Source organism: Stenella coeruleoalba (genome assembly GCF_951394435.1).
Source record: "Stenella coeruleoalba genome assembly, chromosome: 14".
NCBI lineage: Eukaryota > Metazoa > Chordata > Mammalia > Artiodactyla > Delphinidae > Stenella > Stenella coeruleoalba.
In genome coordinates, this window is record NC_137160.1 from 63,636,199 (window position 1) to 63,663,077 (window position 26,879).

General features: G+C 50.4%; 1 protein-coding gene across 1 annotated transcript in view; it reads right to left on the minus strand.

Annotated features, from left to right (window-relative positions):
- Positions 1-5,806: 5,806 nt before the first annotated feature.
- CRKL (CRK like proto-oncogene, adaptor protein) overlaps positions 5,807-26,879 on the minus strand; it is a 31,777-nt gene continuing 10,704 nt past the window's right edge. Inside the window, exons 2-3 of the mRNA XM_079943562.1 lie at positions 25,491-25,956; positions 5,807-9,258 (exon numbers count right to left, since the gene is read on the minus strand). Of these exons, the coding sequence (XP_079799688.1) occupies positions 9,124-9,258; positions 25,491-25,956 (601 nt within the window). The 3' untranslated portion in view covers positions 5,807-9,123. The remainder of the gene's footprint in view (positions 9,259-25,490; positions 25,957-26,879) is intronic.

Sequence of the window (26,879 nt, forward strand, 5' to 3'; positions counted from 1 at the left end):
TGCCTAATGCAAAAAGTTGTAACAGTCCCCGAGTGCTGACCACCTAGAGGAGCCTGCATCCTGTCCCCCGGGACCAGCCCTAGGGCCCCTTCTGGTGCAGGCTCCCCACTCCTCCGGGTCCCACGCTTCACCAGGGATCCCGTGGGCCCTTCCCACACCCACCCGAGGGGCTCCTGCTCAGCTCGGCCCCCAGTGGCTTCCAGTTTCCTGGGACAGCATCTGAGCTCCACAGCCGGCCCTCAAGTTCGGGGTGGGGGGGGGCTGTGGCCCGCACCTCCTCCCCCACGGGGCTAGAGGCAAACCTCCTGCTTTGCATATGCAGCCCGTCTCCCTGGGAAGTCCTTCCAGCTGCCTTCCCGCTCCCTCGGGCCGGGTCCCCCCACCGGACCGGCAGCCCAGGAAGGGGATCCGCACGCAGCGGGGCCCCGAGGCGGCGAGCGGGCGGCACGTCAGGAGAGCGAGGGCGCTCTGCCTGGCCTGCCCCCTCCCCGGTGAGGCCCCCAATCCCCGACGAGTCGGCCCGGACCCGCGGGCTCACCTGCGCTCGGTGCGGACCTCCGCTCTGGAGCCGCCAGGGCTGCGGCGGGGCGGGCGGGGCAGGCGGGGCGGGGCTGGCGCTGCGGCGACAATGCGGCCGGAGCCCGAGGCCCCAGCACCGCCCGGCGGCCGCGCAGGTAGGAGCGGCCCGGGTCGGGATGCGAGGCTGTGGGAGGCAGCGGGGCCCTCTGGCCCTGGACGCCGGAATCTGGGTCCCCAGCATCCTCGCGACCCCCGCGGGGCGCCAGGCTGGGCCGCGCGCCGGGTCTCAGTGTTTTTCTTCTTCTTTCTTTCCTAAGTCTTGGAACCAGGGGTAGGCGGGCAGCGAGCGTGGGGGCAGGTGAATCACCCGCAGAAACCTCCCAAACCGCGCCTGACTGCCTGACACCTTGATTGCTTTGAGGGTTCAGCTCCGTCCTTCCGTCCACTGTCCCCACATCAAAACGTTCTACTTTATATTTTATGACATTTTCTGTTTCCCACATGTCATTATACCGGGAGAACTTCCTGGGTCGCCATAAATCATGGCCCACCCTGGTGGGTGTTGTGTCCCCTCCTCCACGAAGCCCTCCCTGAGCTGCCTCCCCAGACTGGATCTGGCCCTGCTGTTCCAGCTCCCGGCCCCTCCCAGGATTTTACCGTGTTGACTCCCCAGACTCTGCCTTGTGGTCAGGCAGGGCTTGTCCCTCCAGCAGACTGGGACTCATGACTGTGTGGGAAATGAATGAAGGGCACGTTCCCGGAAGTGGTGTCTCATCTGTCACTAAAAACATGGGGCCATTGGGCCCGACATCAGCCACTAACTGTTGTCTCCTTCAGTGGCTGGTGTCATGCCCTCTTTTTTGCCATCTCCCCCCTTTCTGGGCCTCGCTCCCTTCTGGTTAGGATGCCAGGCTGACCGGCCTCTGAGGCAGTCCCTCTTTATGCCTCAGGCTGCCCAGGGGGGCAAGCACATCTCCCCTCATTTTACAGATGGGGAAGCTCGGGGAGGCTGCGTGGCGCCCAGGGGAAGGAGCAGGGCCTGAATGGGTCACACTCATCCACCCCTCAGTCCACCCCTCGGGGTGTCCAACTGCCACAGGAGAGGCCCCGTCACTGGGCAGAAGGTGTTGCTTGGCCTTGTGCCCTTGGCCTCCAGTCAGCCTGCCCCTACTCCACACTCTGCTGACCTTGCAGCCCTGCCCCTCACCCCAGAGCCCCCAGCCAGGAAGACACTGTGCCCTGTAAAGAAACATGGCTGTAGCTTTATGTGCATTTATTCCTTTGCTCTTCACAACAGCCTGAGGTGGAAGGTCCTCTGTGTCATCTCCATTTTACAGATGTGGAAGCTGAGGTTCAGAGAGGTTAGGGACTCCCCAAGGCCACGCTGCTGGTGAGTGGCAGAGACGTGGGTCCTGGCTGGCTGGCTGTGCTGGGCTTACAAAGTGGAGCTTGGGAGAGGGAGCGGGGAGGCCTGTCAGGCTCGGCCAAGGCTGCCACGTCTCCAGTGCAGATTTCGAGTCCTGATCTGTGACCTTTTTGAGTCAGTGAGCCCCTTCTGCCCCGGATTCCCCAAGAATCTGGGGGTAACTGCAGTGCTTCCAGCTGGAGATCCTCCAGGACACCAGGACAGGTTCAGAGGCAGCACAGGACACAGCAGGCGTGCAGGATGTGGGGTGGGGGCTGCTGAGCATGGGATGCCAGAGATGACATTGAGGGGACAGGTCAGTGTGGGGGGCTGTGAGGAGGCCAACAACCTGGGTAGATGCCCTGCATGGGGCGAGACCATTGTGGCCGCCTCCACGCTGCGGATGGACTCGAGGCTCTGGCTGCCCCATGGTGGGGCAGAAATGACCAGATCCTCATGGAGCAAAAGCTGAAACAGAAGGTAAGTGGGTGGGTGGCCTCACCAAAGCCCCGGGCTCGAAGGTGGTGCATGTGGACACCGGGACCCGGGGAGACTTAGGATGCCTCCAAGTCTTGGGCAGCCTGAGGTCCTGATCTTGCCCCGAGGATGATTCTGGCAACGTGGTAGCGTTCATCCCAGTGGCCTTGACAATACACAGACCCAGCAGACACCCCAAAGGCCAAGGTGTGAGAAGCAGGTGGAGGGGTGATCCCTGGGCCCCCCAGCATGCAAGCCTGTCCCTGTCTTCCTCACACCCACCCCTGTTCCCCACTCCTCTCAGCCTAGGGTCTCCAAGCTCTGACGTGCAGGGCTGTCCTTTTTTAGGCCACAAAGTGAGAGAACGGCAACGTCTAACATTGGGATTGACTCTGGCGCCCCCTGGAGGCCTACCTGAGAGTCCACAGGGCCCACCTGAGCCTTGGGGTTCAGAGGGCAGAGAGTGGACTCTTCCCTGGGGACTTAGGTGGATTTCCAGATGGGGAGACCTCGATTTGATTAACTGGTCCCCAGGAAATGCTGTGGGGGTCTGATATAGCACATCCAGCATCCTAGCTGAGGCTGGCTGTGTTGAGGGGCAAGATAGGCAGGAATGGTGCCCTCAGCTACCCCGAGACTTATTCTTATGGAGGCAGACGCTGGGGGATCCCCAGGCTGGGGAGCCTTGGCTAAGCCCATCCCCACCGCTCCACTCCCGGCCTCACCCCTGACTCCCTGGCTTGCTCTGGTTGCTACAGCCCAGCCTCCCTGCCCACATCCCAGGTGGGTCTACACAGCCTGACTGCCATGTCTCAGCACCCCAGGGTCCTCGGGGGCTGTCCGACCCCGTGAAGCCGGCTCCCACCAGCCTGTTTCAGCCCAGCCTCGACCCTCCCCAAGTTGCTGGTTTGTCGTGAGTCCTCTCTTGTCTCCGGGCTCAGGGTTGACCAGTTCTAGTTCCAGTCCCCATGGAGGGAGGGAAGGTCAGAGGGCTTTCCTAGGAGGTGGCAGGAGCCGAGGACAGATGAGCCCTTTGGAGTTCAGCAGAGAGAAGGGCGTCCAGGCAGGAGAAGTGTGTGGCAAAGACAAGGAGGTACGATGGCCAGTTCTGGGGACTCAGAATGTGTCAGTCCAGTCTGGCTCAAGTGCTGGGCTCTGGGCAGCAGCCTGGCATGCAGGCATCTCATAGGCCAGGGAGGAGCGGGCTAGGGGTTTTCATCACATGTGTCTTTGGGGAAAAAATACCAGCAACTAGGACTGGCACTGGACAGGGGGCAGGGGGGCCGGGAGGCACCTGGGGCAAGGACTGGACCAGAGTCAGCCCAGGAGCTGGAAGATGGGCCCTACCCCTGCAGCCCTTACTTAGACCTGAGGATTTCCTATCATCAAAACAGTGGGGGAACTCCCTGGCAGTCCAGTGATTAGTAGGACTTGGCACTTTCACTGCCAGGACCCGGTTCAATCCCTGGTCAGGGAACTAAGATCCCGCAAGCCACTTGGTACAGCCAAACACAACAAAAAAACCCCACTGGCAAAAACTTCCACACGCCAGGACAGACAGATGGGCTAGTATAAGGTGCCTCAGCCACATAGTAGAATACTGTTTAGCCATAAACAAGGTATCTACAGAGTGTTTGTAAAAATGTTATATTTTCATATATTATACATCACTGGCGAAAGTGTAAATTGAGGCAATCCCTATAAGAGGGCAATTTAGCGACAGCTCTGAAAACTGCCAGTGCCCAGAGCCTTTGACCCAGCAATCCCAGTCAGAGGAACTCACTTTAATGCATCTGCCCACCTGAGATTGGAAAGGACCTACATGCCCATCAATACCCGAGGTGGTTACCCGAGTGATAGCACATCCACCTCAAGGAACACGACACAGTGATGGAAGAGAACAGAGGCTCAGCTCTAAACAGACTGGGGGAATAAAGCAGGGTGCAGAACAGTAAGTGATCTATGCTGCCTTTCTGTAGAGAAAACATTAAAAAAGAGTACTTACAGATATATTTACTTGCATGCTGTAGAGTAACTCTGGAAAATACAGTAATAAACAGGCAACAGGGATACTGGGATGTGGAGTCGACAGGGTGGGTGGCCTTTCTCCAGACACAGGGCTTCTGAATGCTGTGCCCTATGGGTGTTTTCCCTCTAACCTCAATGCCAAAGCCAAACTCTCCCAACTCCTCGGAGGGCCGGCAGGGGCTTGGTCCCCCTGCTCCTGGCCCTGCCCTCCACACAGCTACTGGGCGGACCACCCGATCCACTGGCCAGCTTTGGCCACTGGGCAGCTCTGGGAGCCCACCCCAAGGGCTCCCCTTCCCGACCCCTCCCTCGGACCTCTGAGTTTGAACAGTGGGAGCCCTGGGGCTGTCTCTGGCACGTGGGCCTGGAGGGTGTAGCTGAGTCCCCTCCCCCTGCCCCCGTTTCAGTGCCAGGCTGCAAGGCACGGCTACCTTGGGCTACAAGCCTGGGAGCCTGGGGAGAGTGCAATGGTGTCCCCAGGGCAAAAGGCGTGGGCACGGATGCCCCCCAATCTCTGCAGCCCCCCGTTGGACACAGGCCTCAACCTCCTGCCAGGGAGCCATGAGCAGGGCCAGGGCTTGAAGGGTGAGTCACTCCAGGCCAGGATGCAAAGACGCTGTGGGGTGTCAAGACCTGGGCCCTGACACTCACCCCGTGGGGAGGCAGCTTCACTTCCCAGGGGTTCCCATCACGGAGGAATCCAGCCCAGCGTTGCTGAGCAAAATTTAACTTTCCAAGCAGAAAGTACTCTTCAAAGGTGTCTCTGAGGCCTTCCTTCTTCCAGGACGAGTGGACCGTTTGGAATCTCCCAAGCTTTCCAGCAACACAGCTTGAGATGATCCAGGTTGCACCTTCCTGGAGGTTCTACCACGACGACACTTGGACCTCTCTTGGCACACAAATAGGTGCGGGATAGCACTGGCTGGGGGGCGGCAGGGAAATCAGCGGGCCCCCCAACACCTCCAGTTGAAGGTCCCAGAGCCTGTCAGGAGGGCCACAGACAGGAGCAGAGGATTTAAGAAAGGCAGGTGAGTCTCATGCCCTGACCAGGGACAAGGCTGCTCCGAAACTTATGCTTCAGACAAGGCGCCCATTAGAGGGAGGACACCCAAGTTCCCTGGAGGATGCCGGGCCTGGAACTGCCACCCCGCCCCCGGGAGGCCAGGGTGTGAGTGGTGCTGGTGCCAAGCCCCACCCCTCCACTCAGTCCACAGCAGCAGGGCTGGGCAGGGCAACTCGCAGAAGCACCAGGTGGCCATTGCTTCACAGGTGTCTGGGCAGGTGCTTAACTGCTGGGGGGGCTGGGGGGGCTAAGGGGGGCCGAGGGCCTCCAAGGCAGCACTGAGGAGACACCAAAACACGAAAGCCGCTGCCACCGCCGGCTGATGCAAGTTTTATTGAGACAATGTACAAACAGGCCATGGAAACAAGGGTCTGATGCCGGGACCAGTAACGTAAAATGGAATACAAAAATAAAAAGGCACTGATCTGTTAAGAAAAGACACTCCATGTATTCTAAGAATATAAGTCATTTAATACTGTTAATTTTATAGCACAAAATAAAACAAGCTATGATCCCCAAAAATAATTTTAAAAGCTTACACATAAAATATTATTGCCTGAAGTTTACGATCTTTAAGTTACAGGTCAAAAGAGTTTTGTGTTGTGTTGTTGTCATTTTAAAACACACAGTGAAGACCGTCAAGAAGCAAGGCCACTGTTCCTCCCGCAGAGACCACGACCCTGTCTCAGAGGACTGTCCTTCCACTCCGTGAGAGCACACACCCAGCTCGGGGCCACTGGCTGCAGCCACAGGGACACAGGCCTCCGGTCCCAGAGGGTGGAGGCTGAGGGCGAGCTCGGTGGTGTCTCGGGTTCGGTGTGAAAACAATCAGGATTCACTCATTTTAAGAGGTTAATGAACATAATATTATTAAAGGATTAAATTATAAACACCTGGCACAAAAACACCATCCCTTTTCAAAAATAAAATGTTCATATTCCTCTGAGCAAACTTAACAAGAGCAGTGGCCGCCGGTCCCGGCCCGCCTTGTGTGTAAACAGCTGGAGAAGGGAGTCAGCACAGGCCAGATGCTCAGGCTCAGGAGGGAGCAGCTGGCCCTCTCTCCTCAGGTTCCTGACCGTGAGCACAGAAGGGGTCTTATCTGGGTGACAAAGTCGTCGAAGGGCAGTCCATCCACATGTCCTTCTCTTCATCAGCTGTGTCCCCGGGCAGCAACACCGGGCAGAGGTGACAGGGACAACTCCCTTTCCAGGATAAGTACATTTTTAATCAAACTGTCAATTCCTTTAGCATATAATTTGTTCTCTTCCCCAGTGAGCTACTTTAACATCCACACATTTTCTTAAGTGACACACAGTAGAGCAGAGCAAGTAGCAATAATGGACAGTCCTAAGAGGAAGCCTGCCCAGGAGGGAAGCCCACGCCTCTGGAAGATTTGAGTCGCTTTCTGAAGCAGAGTCTTCCCAGATCCCTGGGGAGCCCAGGCCCAAAGCCAAGGTAGTGGGCTGTTTCTTATATATTTAGGGTGGAAAAAAAAGACCCTGGCTGATTAAAAAACTAATAAGGTTCTAAGTCCAAAAGGTACTACTTTCGGCACACATCTCCAGTTCAGAGCTCAAGGCTCACCTAATTTGGGGCTCTGAATCTCTGGGGCAGCCCTGGAGACATGCACCTGGGCTGACAGACTGAACAGATGCCTTCTGAAGTAAACCTACATTTGCAGGGTGTTCTGATTCTGAAGTGATCCCCGTGAGGTGGGTCACGCTGTTTACTGGTCAGCAGACATGGCTGGAAGGAAACCTTGCTTTCCAAAAGGCCATATACTTCTTGTACTTGAGCCAACTACTGGCATCCAAAGGTGCCCAGCCTCTCGGCTAAATGTGGTTTAATAAGGCCTTAGGGTGTGTGCTCTCTTTGGACAAGGCACACGTCCCCCCCTTCTGTGAGAGACCCCCTTGGGTACTGGGTTACAGGCCACAGGGTAGGCATCATCCCCAGGTAGAGGGCAGGGGCCCAGCCACACACGTGCCACTTGCCGTGGGGCTAGGCTGGGCCTGGACCCAGAACAAGAGGTGACTGCAACTCGGGCACCTTGGGAGCAAGAGGTGGCCACAGCTCTCACTGATCAGGAAGAGCCCACAAAGAAGCCTTTTCCAGGAAAACCACAGAGAGACAGGGCTATGTGAGCACCCTCAAGAGTCTTTAATATGATGGTTACCTACCTGATGGAACATTTGATTAAAGAGAAATTGAAACATGGTGGCCTTGCTGGTTCTGACCAGGATAACTGCTCGAAACCTCAAAACCCAAGACCCCTGGGAGCCAGGGCCGAGGCTACAGCAGATGCTCAGGGAGGACAGTTACTTATCAGGCTGAGACCACACCTCCAGGGCTGCTGGACGCATTCTCAGCTGAGGCCTGTCTTCAGCAGGGTCCAGAAGGGCAGGCACACTGAACTGCACAAAGGTTCCAGAATTCTAGTCGGCCGTGTGCTATAGACGTGGCATCGGTCACACACTGGTACCAGCTGACTCGTATGAACAGGCCTCTTTTAGCCAACAGGGAAAACTTAACATCAAATAAGTAATGGCTAATGATGCATTTCATTAGACATCAAATGCATCAACCAAGGCCCAGGGCTTACACTTTCTTGCTGGAGAGCAGTGTGGACACAAGAACCATGGAGCCAGAATTAGCAGCACGATCTCTCTTGGGCAGCCTGGGGAGCTTGCTGGGGCAGGGAGAACTGGGCCTCAGTGAGTGGAATTTAACGATTCCTTAGTGAATTCAACGACTTTTTAAGGAAACTTGGGTCCTATACTTTCAAGGGGTGCATTCACTGAAAGCCTGGACAGGAAGCCAGCAAACAAGGTGAATCACACCACCCCCTGGCCCCTGGCTCTGATGCCTGCGGGGACAACGTCGTCCAAGAGGCTATGCACGCAGCTTGGAAGCCCACATCTGCTGGGTGGTGGTGGTGGTGGCTGTTTGCTATCTGGCAAGGTACCACCGGCAACCAAGACAGTACAGGCCTCTGCCTCAGGGCTCTTTTTCTTGCGCTCCTGCGGTGACAGCGGCTTCAGAGGCACGTGCCATCCCTCGTCTCATCACAAAAGCTAACCTGCTATTTAAAAACCTGTTCAGAACACACCAGTCTAATTAATTAAGTCTTCTAAAACCAAACCAAACAAGAGGGAAAAAAAAAAGAAAAGAAAAGCCTGACGTGGGGAGTTTAGGGCAGAATTCCCTCTCCTGAAGGGTCCACTTCCTCTGCTCTTCATGGAAACCACGCCGGCGACGGCACCACCCATGGCTCCCAGTGGCAAGGCCTTGCTGTGGGCCCGAGCTCCCCTGGGACCCTGGGTCAGCCCAGGGACCGGCGGGGCGCTGGCCGGAAGGGAGCCCTGTCCTCGGCACCTCCTCTCACCTGTGTGCCTCCACCAGTGTTTCCAGTTTATGATCCAAAGAACTCTAAAATCAGCTACTCTTTGACAACACGACTATGATACAAATGCCGGGGCAGCCACTGTGAGCATTCCAATGTGTGGGAGGCTGCCCGCTGCAGAAGCTGGACGTTGGCAGCGCGTGTGACCTGCCCGAGAGGACGCTTCCCCGCTTGAAGGAGGCGTGTGGGGCAGGACGATGAAGCAGCAGGCACAGGGCAGCAGCATCACTCGTTTTCATCCGGGTTCTGAGGGTCGATGATTTTGACGTGCGTGAAGGGGAAGAGCCCTTTGCGCCCGTTCACCTCGCCTTCCCACTGGCCGTTTATGTTCATCCTTGTGACTTTCACGATGTCACCCACCTGTAAGGGGGAGAAAGAAGACGAAGTCAGCGTTTTCTCTGAAAACTAAATCACACATGCTATTCCACTGAAAGGAACCAACACATTTTCTTCTTAGGACTCTCATTTTTCTCAGTGCTTAGACCTAAAATCATGCTGTGGGCTTCCCTGGTGGTGCAGTGGTTAAGAATCCGCCTGCCAATGCAGGGGACACAGGTTCGATCCCTGGTGCAGGAAGATCCCACACGCTGCAGAGCAACTAAGCCCGTGCGCCACAACTACTGAGCCTGTGCTCTAAAGCCCACGAACCACAACTACTGAAGCCCACGCACCTAGAGCCTGTGCTCCGCAACAAGAGAAGCCACCGCGATAAGAAGCCCGCACACTGCAAGGAAGACCCAACGCAGCCAAAAATAAATAAAATAAATTTATTAAAAAAAAAAAAAAAGAATCTGCCTGCCAATGCAGGGGACATGGGTTCCAGCCCTGGTCCAGGAAGATCCCACATGCCATGGAGCAACTAAGCCCATGTGCCACGACTACTGAGCCTGAGCTCTGTAGCCCGCAAGCCACAACTACTGAGCCAGCACACTGCAACCACTGAAGTCCGTGTGCCTAGAGCCCGTGCTCCACAACAAGAGAAGCCACCACAACCAGAAGCCCGTGCACCACAATGAAAAGTAGGCCCTGCTCACCGCAACTAGAGAAAGCCTGCGCGCAGCAACGAAGACCCAATGCAGACAAAAATTAAATAAAATCAGGCCGTGCCAAAGACACGAGGTGCCTACCAGCAAGCCAGGGTGCTTCTGCTCAGCTGTGAGAACGTGCTCTGAGGCAGCCTTTTCCCCCCCGATTGGCTACTAACTCCAACGGCACAGAATGAACACCTGACTCTGAGAACGGTTCAACTCACGCAAAAAGTGCATTAAAAGAAACAAAGCGGGACTTCCCTGGTGGCGCAGTGGTTGAGAGTCCACCTGCCGATGCAGGGGACGCGGGTTTGTGCCCCGGTCCGGGAGGATGCCACATGCCGCGGAGCGGCTGGGCCCATGGGCCATGGCCGCTGAGCCTGTGCGTCCGGAGCCTGCACGTCCGGAGCCTGTGCTCCGCAACGGGAGAGGCCACAACAGTGAAAGGTCCGCGTACCGCAAAAAAAAAGAAACAAAGCCATCTCCACCCTCTTTCACGGGAAGGAGCTTCTACCGCCAAGAACACCCTGTCCGCTGCCTCCCCTGCAGCAGCGTCTCCCAGCGGCCAGTCTCGGGGGAAGGAAGCCCAGCTCAGAGAACCTTTTCAAACCAACCTTCAGCTTTAGGGTGGTAGGAATCCTACCTACGGCCAGAGGACAGGCACCAGCCAGGGGCTGCTTTGCTCATCAAGGGAAGGCAGCAATTTTGACTTGGGTGTGGTTTTCAAATTGTCTGCAGACCCTGAGCTCTGAGGAGGTGCTTTAAACTCCAACAGATGTCAGACTGGGACTTCAATCTTGTAAATGTGTATTTTATAAAAGTTATAATCAGAAGCAGTCAAGCGCGTTCCTGCCCCATTACTCCGTGCTGCCCTGCTGGCTGCTGCTCATGTGCTTTCCTTGGAACGAAGCTTCTGTCCCACGTGTCTGATGGAAGGCCCCCGAGAATAGCAAGGTAAAGGGCAAAACACACCTCTCACTGCACGCAACAAAGTACACTCAGAAGTGAGCTGGTTGAGGGGGGTTAACACAAGATGGTATCTACCATTCACGTTATTTCCAATGTTTTCTGCCCATTGTAAAAGTCGATCACCCCCCCAACTGCCTTCTTAATTCTTGTAAATCTCAATTTACAAAACACCTTTATATTAAAAAACTTTTAATCTGACATCTATGGGGTTCCATGCAGTATTTCATTTTGGAAAGGCATCTTCTGCTAAAGCTGCTGGGCTAGAGAGCTGACTGCTGGCCCGGAGTGACCAAGGGCCCCGGAAGCGCCCGGGGCTCCAGGCAGAGCCACACCTGCCCTTCCTGGCTCCCAGGCGTTCAGGTTACAGGGCCAGCTACTGCACTCTTAAAACCAAACTCCAGGCTCTAAGATGGCTCCTGGTCTACACGAGACGAGCCATTTGTATGGAAGCACCAGGACATCACTCGGCTCACGGGGGTGGGAGACGCGGTGCTTATTAGGTGACGCCGGTGCGAAACAGAGAACTGAACACTGCGCCCATGCCCACCCGGTCTGTCCAGGTTGTGATTTCATCCTGACTTGTGCACGAAATCGAAGGCTCAGGCTGGGGAAGAGCTGGGGACGGAGAAGGAAACACACCGCCAGCAGCTGCTGCGGGGGCCAGAGTTCGATTCAGCAGACGCTGCGCGTCAGCAGCTTGGCTGTGTGGCCGCCTTTTCAGAGGGTTCTTGCTGCAGGGCTCAGCCTTGATCCTCCACACACTCCACCCTCCTGTAAGGTAGGCTGGAGCAGGGGGGCCACGGCAGCACAGCCCAGCTGCACGAGGACCCCTTGGCTCCCCAGCCACTCTCTGCCCTAACGTCGCATCCCTGCCCTGAGGTCTCCCCCACACCCGGCACTGCTGACTTCATCAACCCACTTGCTCACCGGGATGCTCGAACCAGCACACCAACTGCTTAACTCCCCAAACCTACTGCGGTCACACTTACATGGACAACAGCGCTATTACCAAATGGAACCTCTTGCCTTGTGGAGACCGGCTTACTTGGGAGTACTTGCCAAAATGACAACGGAAAAGAGTGTTATCCCCTGAGGCTCCCTGGTTAGAACACAGTATAAATTCAGTTTAAATTTTAAAAAATAGGGGGGAGGGTCCCTAAGTTCCTAGTCTGAATTCTGACTCAAACTCCTCTTATTTAGGAAAACTACAAATTCAACTTTACTGTAAGACAGCTTGTAGAGTTAGTCCAGTGATTAAGAATTAGATTTTATATAATGACAAGTCGTAAGACAAAAATAAATGCACTATAGTATTCAGATTTTTGTAGCCAAGTACTAGATATGTATATGAGAAAAACAAGGCGTAAAAAGCTAACTACACGTATTTATAAATTAAATTACTATATTTATTTTCAAACTTATGTCATCACTCAACTTTAACACCTAAGTTGGTGGAACAATTAAAATTTGAAGGTTACCAACTTTAAGACTTGTATTAAAAATTAAGTTGTAAAATACTTCAGTGGAAAAAAAAATTACAACTGAAAAGACATGTTTTCTCTTGTTTTGCCTTAAAAGGAAATAAAAATTTTGGGGAAAGAATAAACTAATTTAATATAAGAGTTAAGTTTTAAAATGTCTTTAGTAGACTTCTAAAATACAGATTGTTTTAAGATTAGTGCTTAGAGTTCAAGTATTGCTCCCTTTCTCCAAGTAACAATGTTTTTATTCATAGGTGGCAGAAAGAGAAATGTCTTTCTTATTCATAACTAGGATATCACACCAACGATTCTGATAATTAAGAATAAATTCATATTCTTTGAAGTGTACCAAAGATTTAGCTCTGTAATTTGTATATTCTTTTCCTACCGTACAGAAGTCATAAAAGAGGAAAACCCTGATTATGACCACATTGCTATCTCTAGTGAAGATATTTGCCAGATCGGATCCAAGGAAAGCTCTACTGCAGATGGCACCTTGAGCTGCAGTGGAGACTGTGCAGAAATCACAAAGCTGAAGATCAAAGGGAGCTGAAGTCAATGGGGATCTGCAGTCATGACTTGTGTCCAATCTGTCTTATTCCATTAAAAAAAATATTTAAGCACAAACTTAAGACATGAGATGAAACTCATTTAACACAAAAATTAAGATGGGGCCTATGTGAGCAGAGAGAATCCTCTGCAGGCAGGAGCTGCTGGGATACTACAAACCCAGGCCCTGCAGCTACCCCCACCCCTACCTCCCCCAGACCCTTGGCCTCCTCAAGTCTCCACTGCAGGAACCAGCTGTCTCGTGCCTGGAGCACAATAAGGCCACCAATGTGGGGAGCCTCACTGGCACATTCTCTCTCCAACATATGAGAGCATGTTCTTTCCTTATTTCCTTTTCAGCTAAGAAAATGATTACCTGTCTTTATTTTTTAAATAATGAAATAGGAAAGAAATGAAAATTCATGGATATAAAACTACTGACACCATTACAAAATGACTTACGGAAAATACAATATAATCAATGTACTGAAACAAGTATAAGAAAAGGCAAGGACATGAGACTTCCCTGGTGGCACAGTGGTTAAGAATCCACCTGCCAATGCAGGCGACACGGGTTCCAGTCCTGGTCCAGGAAGATCCCACATGCTGCAGAGCAACTAAGCCTGCGTGCCACAACTACTGAGCCTGCACTCTAGAGCCCGCGAGCCACAACTACTGAAGCCGTGCGCCTAGAGCCTGTGCTCCGCAACAAGAGAAGCCACTGCAGTGAGAAGCCCGCGCACTGCAATGAAGAGTAGCCCCCTCACCACAACTAGAGAAAGCACGCGTGCAGCAAGGAAGACCTGATGCAGCCAAAAATAAATTAATTTAAAAATTTTCCAAAAAAAGCAAGAAAGAAAAGGCAAGGACAAATAAGAGGGTGTGTGAGTGCGTACCTGTAAAGAAGATGTGGTGAGCAAAGGGGAGAGGGACCAGGTGAGCTAACGCCCAGGTGGACGCTGTGGTGCAAAGGGATGATGGCCTGAGGGTCCCTGGGCAGTCTGTAGGCAGGCCTGCACTCAGAGCCAGATCAGACTCTGACAATGATGTTTTTCTTTGTTTTTTTTTTTTTTTTTTTGTGGTACGCGGGCCTCTCACTGTTGTGGCCTCTCCCGTTGCGGAGCACAGGCGCCGGACGCGCAGGCTCAGCGGCCATGGCTTACGGGCCCAACCGCTCCGCAGCATGTGGGATCTTCCCGGACCGAGGCACGAGTCCCCTGCATCGGCAGGCGGACTCTCAACCACTGCGCCACCAGGGAAGCCCTGACAATGATGTTTTAAAAAAAAAAAAAGACTAAGGCCAGAATAGCTCAGACTAAAAAGAAACAAATATAATGCAGTTTTGGCTGATGGGTGCTGTTGGCAGATGTCAGGATCAACAGCTTCTCCCTAAGACTGAAGTTTTTGTTTGCTCCACTCATTTGACATCCTACAAAAAATATTTTGGGAATTCTGTCTTTTATCTATGCTTTTCTATCTTCACCTGGACTCTGGACGCCCAGAGTGCATATATTTTGCCTCAAGTTTGTAATCTTAGCCTGCCTTAGCTGATGTTTGATAAATGTGCAAGAAAAAATCTCACTTTCCTGAAAACCTGGCCCCAGCAGCCCTCTCCCACATCCTGGTTGAGCTTATTCCTCCAGTCCGGGGGCCAGGAACACGCTGAGACCTCTTGCTAATGCCCCCTCCTCCAGGTGCCCCCCCCAACTGCCTGGCTCTACCAGCCCAGCCACCTTCCATCCCCTGCCACCCTTGCCATTCAGCCCAGCTCCCAACCCTTCCTCTCCCCCAGCCTGGCCCCCACCTACCACCAAGAAACTCCTGGGGCCCAGGTAAATGGCCCCGGGCCAGTCCCCTCCCACTGATGCCGAGGCACCTGAAGCAGGAGACTTCACCTCCCTCTTGCTCTGCTGCCCCTCTGCCCCATGGGGGCTCCATTCTGCTCGCCCTCGTCCCCCACCCCCACACAGCACTCTCAGAAGGAGGAGGCTGGTCTCGCTCATTTCGCATTCCATGTCACAGGGCTCTTGTAAGCTTTCCAGGGAAGTCTGCAGAATCAGGGAAAAGAGAAAAAACGACAGGCTGCTGTCCGCACGTGCTAGAGACAGATGGCCAAGTAAGCAGCAAGGTTCTGAGGACAGAAGTGACAGGCACAGGGCCTAAGGACAGTAGAAGACAGACCTTTTGAAAACATAAAGATAATTAGGTCACTGCTCTGCCTTTGAACCCCCGACACCATTTATTTGCACAAGAGCACCATCCAAACTCCTGTCTCCAAGGCTCTACCTCCTCTGGTCCCCAACTCTTCCTATCTCTGACCCTCACCCCAATCACAGTGGCTTCCTTTCAGTTTCTCAAACCTGCCAAGGTCTTGCCCAGAGATGGGCTGTATGACAGATACAGGGACGTGATGTACTGGAAGTGCGACCACACGACTGCACAGCGTAAGATATTAAAAACCATGTTCCAGGCTACTGCCCAGCACCATCAAGCTTGTCCTAAGAAACCTTGGATCTCTGCTCTGCTTCCACAACTGAAGGAACATATATGCAACCCTGACCAAAGTCAAACACACCTTAAGGACAATCCCAGCTCCCATAAACAGCCTTATAAAGCTGCACACGCCGCCACTGAGAGCAGGAAGGGCTCTGGGCGGCCGCCACTGGAGATGGGCTGGATTCTGTACTGTGTACTCAGGACACACATGAAACTAAGATCTAAGATCTACAACAGCGGGAGGTAAGCAGTCTCTGCTTAAAGCAGGTTTAGGGTGGCACCATGCGGTGACTCACGCTATGACCTTTGGAATGGGGCAGGGCTGGACCGATGTCCTGGTTCTGCCACTTTTAGGGCTACATTACTGTGACAAACAGTTCAAGTTGTCCAAGTCTCCGTTTTCTTTTGACTTTGGAAGGTTCTTGCGATAATTAAAGGAAGTACTAAATGGAAGTGTTAACCACAACACCCAGCGAAGTAAACAGTAGCTGCTATTGGCGTAGAGATTCCTGAGTAGACCCAGTCCCCACCCCACGATCATGCCCCCGACCAGCTGTCCTCTGGCTGGTTCCAGGGAGAACTGGAACCAGCAATGGAGAAGCACTGTACACTAAAGTGGGTTTTCAACCCTGTCAGTAACAAGGGTCTTCTCAAAACCGACGGGGGATGGGAAGGATGTCTGTTAGAGAGAGGAGATGAGGGGAAGGCCTGGAGACTCGAAGTCTGATACGTCACTGTGAAGGGTCCCAAGCAACGAGGAAGACCACGGGAGGATGCAGAGAAAGGTGCCAGAACATCCCACCCGCACCTCTGCCAATTCACTCCTGACTCTGACGGTCTTCACAGGATACCTTCTGCTAATTCTGCCTAATCAGTTCAGTGAGATGTGCTGCACGTCGACTGCAGTTCCTACCCTCTTCACTGTGAGACAGACAATAAATAACCCACTGTCTAGACGTGGCAGACACTCAGCAAATGTGTTAGATGATAAAAACAGTGCAAAAAGCGAGTGGCTGAAAAGCAGTATTGAGTCCACGTTGCAGAGCACAGGAGCAAGGACGAGGCCTTCGCCTGAGGGACCCTGAGTAGCAGCGTGCGGCTGGGTGCAGCCGAGGAGAGTAGAAGGGCTGGGAGACTTCTGATGGCCACCTGACCATTAATGCCACACTCTGGCCTTGCAGGAGTCCTCACATGTCAAAACACAGCCCGTCACTCCTCGTGCTGTTTTCTACCTTAGTTGAAGGCCCCCTTCCACGGGTCCGAGCCCCAGAACACCACACATGGGACGGGGCTGGCTGTGGACTGGCTTCTTCCATGGCTTGACCACACAGCCCCTCGGGTCCAGGGCCCAGCATGGTTGGGAGCTCTCAGTGCTGGTCCGGTGTCCTTCCTTGGGCTTCATGGTAGAAGGGCTGAGCCAAAAGCAGCACTCACTTTGGAAGGCAGATAAATCCTGAAGTGGTTGGGTACCAACTCAGCTCAAGGACCAATGTGAGCCTGGAAGGTGTGGCTAACCCAATCAACAGATCGAGAAGACATTCCTTATGTCCTTATGTCCCTTACTGTCACCCTGTGACAGTCCTCCTCATGATAAGAACTGCCAGCACACTGGGGAGGGTTTGCTTCAACTCTAAGATGGAGCACACACTAGCAGGCTCCGTTCTGTGTGAGGCTGACACGAGGGGTAGGAAGAGGGAGACGCCAAGAGGATACTTCCTGATGTGGCCATGGTCTCCTGGAGCCCTACCTGTCCCGAGTGTGAACAGGAGCTCTGGAAGTTATTCTGCCGCCTGTCTTCTGGCACCTGATTCAAAGAGCAGTCCTCCTTGCAGGAGGCCCCAGCACTGGCTGCCACAGCAGCTTTCTGCTTCCCCAGTCAGGCGCCATAAAAACAAGATCAGGAGTGCAATGGGTTACACTGGAGTCAGAAGTCCTAACTTCGGTGACAGGAATGGGTCTCAGATATTAAAGATCCTCAAAGTATATGCAGAACTATATGTAAATACATTAATATATGTTGTTTTTCTGGAGAAAGAGTCCACAGCTTTCACGAGATTCTCAAAGGGGTCCGTAACCCAAAAAAGATAAAACAAAGCAAAAATCCACGTGCTACAATCACCAGGCAGCTTTCATCCTGCCGTTTGTGGCTTTCATTCGTTCACTCATTTAACGCATGCTGAACATCCATGTGCCAGGCCTGGAAGGACACAAGACAGAAAGAAGCAGACAGCCCACCCGCCCTCATGGAGCTGCCTCGGCCCTTTGCCTGCTCTAACACCGCCCCATGTGCTCTGGGCACCTGCACCTGAATCAAACTCTCCATGTCCATGTGCCCTGAGCAGCCATCAAGTGGCCTCATGTACCCTCACCTACAACCGGATGCTACTGACTGGTGCTTTTTTTTTTTAAAAATGAATTTATTTATTTATTTATTTTATTTTATTTTTGGCTGCGTTGGGTCTTGGTTGCTGTGCGCGAGCTTTCCTTAGTTGCAGTGAGCAGGGGCTACTCTTCGTTGTGGTGCACGGTCTTCTCATTGCAGTGGATTCTATTGTTGCGGAGCACGGGCTTCAGTAGTTGTGGCTCGTGGGCTCTAGAGTGCAGGCGTCGTTGCTCCGTGGCATGTGGGATCTTCCCAGACCAGGGCTCAAACCCGTGTCCCTTGCATTGGCAGGCGGATTCTTAACCACTGCGTCACAAGGGAAGCCCTACTGACTGGTTTTTAATATTGAAGACTCAGTCTCTTTAAAATTGCCATTATCCTTCAGGGTATTAACTTGGTTCAAGAGGGCTACTTACTGGTTAACACTTATGAAAACACAGGAGTTTTATATTAGGATGAGTCAGGGGTTAAAGGTATGCCGTGGTGCAAGAGAAGGTGGGCTATGGAAAGGAAGAAGTAAAACCATCTCCATTCACAGATGACCTGATCCTATATGTAGAAAGATTCCAGAAGAAAGCTATTAGAGCTAATAAAACTCAGCCAATTTGCAGGGTACAAGATCAACACACAGTATCAGTTGTGTTTCTATACACCAGCAGTGAGCAAATAAGAATGTAATTCCAGGGAACTCCCTGGTGGTCCAGTGGTTAGGACTCGGCGCTTTCACTGTCGTATCAGGTTCAACCCCTGTTGGGGAACTGAGATCCCGCAAGCTGCGCAGCGCAGTCAAAAAAAAAAAAAAGAATGCAATTCCATTTACGATAGCATCTAAAAGAATAAAGTAACGGAATAAATTTAACCAAGGTGATAGACTTGTACACCAAAAATTACAAAACACTGCTAAAAGAAATTAAAGAAGACTTAAATAAATGGAAAGACATCCAGTGTTCGTGGATAGGAAGATAATATTTTCAAGATGTCAACACTACCCAAAGTCATCTACAAATTCAACACAATTTCTATCAAAATTCTAACAGCTTTTTTTCCCCCCCAGAAATGGAAAGGCTGATCCTCAAATTCATATAGAACTGCAAGGCATGCTGAACAGCCAAAACAATCTTGAAAAAGAAGAACAAAGTTGGAGGACTCATATTTCCTGACTTCAAACCCACTACACAAAGCTATGGAAATCAAAACAGTGTGGTCTTGGCACACAGACAGACATATGGATCGATGGAATAGAATTGAGAGTTCATAAATAAACTCATACATCTCTGGCCAACTGATTATTATTATTTTTTGCCACATCTTGTGGCTTGTGGGATCTTACTTCTCTGACCAGGGATGGAATCCATGACCCCTGCAATGGAAGCACAAAGTCCTAACCACTGGACCACCAGGGAATTCCCTGGCCAACTGATTTTTGAAAAGGGTGCCAAGTCCATTCAATGGGGAAAGAACAATTTCTTCAACAAATGGTACTGGTACGACTGGATTTTCTACCTGCAAAGAAAGAATTTGGACGCCCATGTCAATCCATATACAAAAATTAACTCAAAATGGATACACAACCTGAATGTAAAAGCTAAGACCATAAAACTCTTAGAAGAAAACATGGGGGTAAATCTTCATGACCCTGAATTTGGCAATGGATTCTTAGATATGACATCAAAAGCACAAGCAGCAAAAGATAAAATAGATAAGATGGACTTCATCAAAATCAACAACATGCATTAAAGTACACTGACAAGAAAGTACAAAGACAACCTACAGAACTGGAAAAAAGTATTTAAAAATCATACCTCTGATAAGAGTTTAATATCCAAAATATATGAAAAACTCCTAAAACTCAACAACAAAAACCAAACACCACAATTTAAAAATGGGCAAAAATAAAATAAAATAAAAATGGGCAAAGCTCTTGAACATTTTCCTAAAGAAGATATAAAAATGGCCAAGAGGCACAGGAAAAGACACTTAACATAATTAGTAATTACAGAAGTGCAAATCAAAACCACAAGATGCCACTTTATAGCCAGTAGGATGGCTATAAATTTTAAAAAGAAGGAAAATAACAGGTGTTGATGAGGATGTGGAGAACTGTGGATTGCTTGTGGGATTGTAAAATGGTGCAGCCACTGTGGAAACAGTTTAGTTGACCTCAAAAGTTAAAGAGCTACCCAGCAATTCCACTGTTAGGCATATACCCTAGAGAACTGAAAACAGGTATCCAAACAAAAACATGTACATAAATGTTCGTAACACTATCCTCAATAACCAAAAGGTAGAAATAACGCTAATGACCATTACCTAATGAATGGATAAACAAAATGTGGTCTCTATCCATACAATGGAATTTTACTTGGCTATAAAAAGAATGAAGATACTTGCTATAACATGGATGAACCTTAAAACATTATGCTCTGTGAAATAAGCCCAATCCAAAGGACAAATATTTTATGATTCCATTTATTATATGAAGTATCTAGAATAGGCAAATTCATACAGATAGAAGGTAGACTAGAGGTTACCAGGGCCTCAGGAGGGGAGGGTAGGGAGTTACTGCTTAATGGTTATAGTTTGGGGTGAGGAAAAAGTTTTGGAAACAGTGCTGATAACTGCACAACACTGTGAATGCAATTAATGCCACTGAATTGAACACTTAAAAAGGGCAAATCCTATTATGCACATTTCATCACAATTTTTAAAAAATGAATAATTTAACATGCCAAAGACCACTGAGTTGTACACTTTAAATGGGTAAATTGTATGATATGTGAATTTTATCTCAATAAAGCTGTTTAAAGAAAGACTGTGTGGGCTGAGTCCCAGCTCTACCACATACCAACTATGAGACTGTCAACAAATTAAACAAACCTCAAGTTCTAAGTGCATAAAATGGGGCAGCTATGAGGATCAACCAAAATATTCTCTGTGAAGCCCTAGCTGATGGTTCTCCTTACACAGTAGCTATTACCACGTATGGAAAACTGAGGTTAGCTTAATGACCAGGCTGGGACTGGCCTTGTCTGAACCACACTAGGGCCCCAATTTCACAGTACTCTCACTCAATTTACATAGTAAGAAAGAGGAACAAAACCCTTTTAAGAATATTCTCTAATTCACAATCCAATGAGAATATGATATGCGAGAAAAAAAAAATGTTACCTTAGGTACAGAATTCCTAAAACTGGATGCTGTTAAGGACAAGTGACACGTCAACGACAGAAGGATGGAGAAGGAGCCCGGCAGCCCTGATGAAAATCCTTAAGAAGGTGGGTGTGAGCTTGTGGGCATCTCTGACAAGCCTTGGTGAGGAGGGGAATCGCTGAGACAGAGCAGCCCCCTCACGCTGGGAGGCTATGCCTCTGACCCTTACAGACCTCCACATGCAGATCCGACATCACTGTGGGCATAGAGTTCCAGCCACAGGAACTCACAGCTGATCCCAGAGAGCAGAAAAACACAATCAGCACTGAGGAAACCTAGATTTGCCTTGTAGATAACTTCCTCTCAGTAAGTAGAAGCAGCAATGAAGAAACTGCTAACGCGAACACTTAATTCTAACCAATGAAGCAAAACCAATTTGTGGAAGCAGAAATCTGGGAATTCTAGGCCAGTCAGTGAAGGAAGAAGTACCATGGGTCTTAGGAAGGTCAATTCAAAAGATTGAGAGCAGATGCAACTCAATGTCTAGGGGTTTTCAAAATGGGGAGTAGACAACCCAAGAAATGTAAACACCACAATCGCAGATGACCCCAATGGGAGTGAAGAGCAGGTTTCTTGAGCATGCTGGTGAGCTCACAGAAAAAATATGCACCACAGATGAAAGGATGGCCTCATGCTGATAAGGACAGATATCCACGTGCTGACCAAACACACTGGCAAACAGGACCAGTCCAGTGCTGCTCATCTGCCACAGAGAATTACATCACAGAACACTTGCAGGCTTATGAAGGGTCAAGTCTCTTGGTTTTTGTTCTAACAGGGATAATGGCAAATTCTATGAAACACAAAAGGTGAGCTTGAGATCAAACCTGGACAAAATTCTGGATGCAATTAGCAGACAGATGGTTTATGAGCATTTAGAATGGGAAATAGGGTCTCTGGAAGGCAGCATGGGCTCAGTCAGGAAACAAGTCACACCAGACCAGCCTCACTGTCCTTTTTTAGATATCAGACATGGATCAGGAGAGGCTGCAGAGAAGGATCTGGATCGTGCATTTATGAAATGTGCAGATAACATGAAACCGAGGGGGTGATCAACATGCTACACGATGTAATCAGGATTTTAAAAGACCAGAAGCATACAGGTGGGTAAGACCGAAAAAACCAAAACCAACAAACAAAAACCTCAAGAGGGACAACTGCAGGGGTCCACACTGAGCGAGGCTGGTACAGGACAGGGATGAGGCGGCTGGTTTCTCCCTGGTGGGAGTAGAGACCATGTCATGAGACTGTGTCCCAGGCTCCACAAAGACGGGCCCTCTGCGTTGCTCCCCGCTGCACTCCCCACTCCTACAGCCACATCCAGGCACTCAGGAAACCTCTGCTGAAGAAGGGAATGTTTGTGGAGGTGTCCATGGTGAGGGTGAGGTAGGAGCTGAGGCATCAGGAAGACAGAGCTAAGGACCACCCTACTTGCCCTCCTTGACTCTCTCGATCCATCCCCACTCCCTCCACACCTCACCTGCAGCCCCTACCCCACTTCACCACTGTTCCCTTAGCCCACACCACGGGGCACTGCTCTGTGAGGCTCCATTCAGACTCCTGGCTGTGCGTGTCCAGAGCTAAGTACAACTCTGAAGGTGCTAACAAATTTCTGCCCTTTTCTAGTCAGGAAAGTATACTGGAATATGAGTATGGGAGACTGATATTATTATAGGGAGACTCAAGCATTTGCTCTAAATTACTTAAAAGTTAATCAATAAAAAGGTAAACTGCCCACCTGCAAACTTCAAAACCTCTAACAGTTGTGAGAAACCAGCGATTTCATGCCTCAATGAAGGCCACAAGAAACCTGTTCACCTCCTCAGCTTTGCTCTCTGCTGATATGGTCACAGCTCGCGTCCAAGCTTTTGTCTTTTGCCCAACACACCCAACACTCTCAATGACCTTCAGCTACACAGTGGTGTTCTCTTGTTCCTGCAAGCTCTTCCTTCTGCCAGGAATGCCTCCCCCCACTTCACCCAGCTAACTTCTAGTCATCCTTCAAAACTCAGTTCAAGGGTCACCTCCTGCAGGAAGCCTTCCCAGACCAACACCCACCCACATTCCCATCTCCTACCTCCATCTCTGCTCCCACCTATTCTGTGTTATCAGATCACTTACCACACTGCTGGTTTCTGCCTCTAGTCTTTCATTAGGTGGCAAGCTCTTTGGTGGCAGGACCCTACAAGGCACCCCTCACAGGTTGGATGCATGAATGTATGATTAACAAACAAACATCAACTCTCAGAGCCAGGGTGCCTTTTAGGCTTAGAGAATTTGAGAATCGTGCCCAAGATCACACCAGGAACAGCTGGGACTCGAATGCGGGCCGCTGTGTCAGAAGACACAACTTGGACTGCAGGTTATTTTGTAATGACCACAGCACCCTTGCTCCAAACATTCTCTTCTGCCAACGATCTACCTTTGGAAAGGCCTTCGCCACTTCCCACCACCTGAGAACACCCCTGCTTCCCAGGAGCCCTTCCAGCCCTGCTCCACCAAGGGCACGGGAGGCTCCCCTTTCAAACCAAATCCCAAGGATAAACTCGTTTCCTAAAAAGAGGTAAGCAAGAGAGCAAAGTGTCTGAACAAAGACCTCTCTTAAAATATCTCTTCGCGTGCAGGAATGTTCTTTCAAAACTCAAGTTTTATGAAAAAACCTTGTGAACTAACTCAGGAAGTAAAGTTCACCTGAACCATCCTCACTTTGTAACACCATCTCAAGGGGAATAACGAAGCTTCAATTACTGGCACATTTTCTCCTACTTGTCTCACCTTTCTTATTTTAATTTTAATACTTTTCCTGGTAACCTAATTGCAACAGTCCCAAGAGGGGACTGTTTTTAACAAGATCCGACAGGCATCAGTTTTAGAAGATAACATAATTCAGAGACATACTTATTTATGGCATAGCTGAAAGTCTCTTTTAAACACACAGCACAGGAAATACCATGAAGTGGAATTTGGCAAAGGTCTATTTCTTGGGTCCACTAACACTCTAATTACCTAAGGCAGCCTTTCACGAGGCTGACACGGCTGGGCTGGTGTCACGAGGAGGCTCAGGTGTGGAGACCTGTCTCTGGGGCCTGAGGCTAGAAGAGCAGTGTTGACAATGAGAAGATGGGTTATCTTCAAATATGCTTCACGAACCAGGCTCCTTCTCCTCACCCCGGCCTCCCTAAGGCACCCACCTATGTATCTACTCCCCAAGCTCTGAGTGATCCCCTCTACAACCCCCTGTGCACACTCCAAAGAACACACATGGGAGACAGGGGTTTCTAAAGTGCACATCTTAGAGCCAGAAGTCAACACACAGGCGTCCTAAAGGGAGTGAGGCTTTAAATCCTGGCTCAGGTAAGAACCCACTTCCTGACTTCCTTTACGGGGCTTGGAATTCTGACTGGGAGCCTGGACCCCCAGGATCTCACCCTGGTGTGCCAACCGTCAGCTGCATAACACAACTCTAAATCCTAGCTCCCTACTCCCATAAGGAGACCAGAGATGTGGAAGTGCTCCCAGAGCCTGAAACCACTAAGCAAACTGGAAGGTATTTAGAGCCCAGAACACCCCAAGTTATTTTAGGGTGCTGAGGTGTGTACCGTGCAGGGGCAGGTCTGTGTGGGGATGAGAAGGCCAGCAGGCCTACTCAGCCAGGCCTCCATCTGTGGAGGGAGCCTCTCTGGTTCCCTTCCTGTTCTTCCACTGTGAAGTATAAAAGCACCAGGTCCTCCCCAGCCCCGGTCCCCGCCTCAGATGCTCTTTCCTTAGAGCCAACGTGAGAGGGAGAAGTAACCTCAGACTCTGAACCAAACTTCCAGGTGTAGTTCACTTGGGTATTACTCTTGGTCCAAATAAACCTGAGGATAACCAGTGAAAAAAAACACACAAAAATCACAGCTCCCTTTGAATCTGAGGGCAGGCTGCTCTGAAGCAACAGGCCCCATGACTTCATCCTCCTGCCATGCACCTGGGCTGCCTCCCAGCTCTGCCCTACTGTGACCTCGGGGTGAACACACACAGAACAAGCAATAACTTAATCGCAGTTTCTCTAACACACATGTGATGTAATGATACTAAGAAAGAGTATAAAACCATACTCATAATGATACTTACATTGCAATGTGTGATTCACAAACCATTTTCACAAGTTATCAATAAATGAAAGAGCTGAGGAACTGTGGTACCAAATCCCATATTCTAATACAATAATATTTAGGGCCCGCCTCACTTATGTGATTTATATAAATTTATACATCAGTAAAAAAATAACACACAAAAATATATGGGACCATTCTTCTAAAAATATGCATTTTTAGGGAATTCCCTGGCAGTCCAGTGGTTAGGACTCCGTGCTTCCACTGCCTAGGGCACGGGTTCAATTCCTGGTCGGGGAACTGAGATCCCCGCAAGCCATGGCCAAAGAGAACAAAAACTGAGTGTCAAAAGACCCAAAGAACCAGTCTCAGTAGATTTTACCTCTAATGCCAGGGCGGTCTTGTCATAAGCACAGGGCACTCTTTTCTGAATTGCTTTTGCAAAGACAGGTCCATTCTGTGTGGATGGCAAAGGGCTGACCGCTGCCCCAGGAGTGCTGGAAACTGCAGGCAGAGGAGCCGTGGTCTGAGGCTGAGCATACGCGTGAGCAGGTTCTGGGATCCCGTAACTGTTGGAATTCCTATTCCCATGCTTTCCGTGTGGCGAGGACCTCACAAGCTTTTCCACGTAAGGGACGGGAATCATCCCCACCCGGCCATCCTTGTTCCGGGCACTCCACCACTGTTCTTCCGGCTTCTCTATTATCACCAGGATCTCACCCTTTTTAAAGGGCAGGTCTTCGGCATCATTCCCAGGAAAATCATAGAGAGTTCGTACATATTCCAGATTTTCTTCTGCTGTAGGCAGGCTGGGTGCTGATACAGATCCCATTGGTGGGCTCGGATACCTTGAGAGAGAGAGAAAATTAAGAGAAAAATCTTACTCTATACCAGTGTTTGTCAAACTTTTAAAATAAATCAATTAACTCAATAACAAATTATTTCCCTCTCCATATTCTCAGTCATTAAGAAGGTCCTGTCACACTGTTTTACCCTCTGTAGTTTGTAATGCAATCGAAGTTAACATCCTGAATATTAACATTAGATGCATAGCACCCCTCCCACATATCTCTGTTTCATAGGAAGCTTTTGTTTACACAAACAGATACCTGGTCTGAATTTTTAAAATTATTTTTAAATCCTTAGTAAGTTCAGCTGCCTCCTTCCTTAGGCCCATCACAACCACCACATACTCTTCCTTCTGGTCCTAATCTAGGGTGTGCACCCTGCACACTTCCCCGGGCACCCAGAGAGATGACAAAGGCCTCTGTGCCCCTCAAAATATAAAAACCAGAAAAGGGAGTATATACCTGCATTATAATTTTTAAAAAAACACCCATACTGCATCTTGTACGGGAATCATCACCTGAGCCTCAAAATGAAAACGTGAAAATTTTCACGGAAAAGCTCAGACGCAAGAGCTCTCACCTAAGCATCACACCCCTGGCCACCAGCTCTCAGAGCCCCGCTGTGAGTCTGCCCCGCAAACCCGGAACCACCTAGAGGCGGTTAGAAAATTACTGTCCCGGGCTTCCCTGGTGGCACAGTGGTTAAGAATCCGCCTGCCAATGCAGGAGACACAGGTTCGAGCCCTGGTCCAGGAAGATTCCACGTACTGTGGAACAACTAAGCCCATGCGCCACAGCTACTGAGCCTGCACGCCTAGAGCTCGTGCTCCGCGAAGCCACCGCAATGAGAAGCCTGTGCACTGCAATGAAGAGTAGCCCCTGCTCTCTGCAACTAGAGAAAGTCCATGTGCACAGCAACAAAG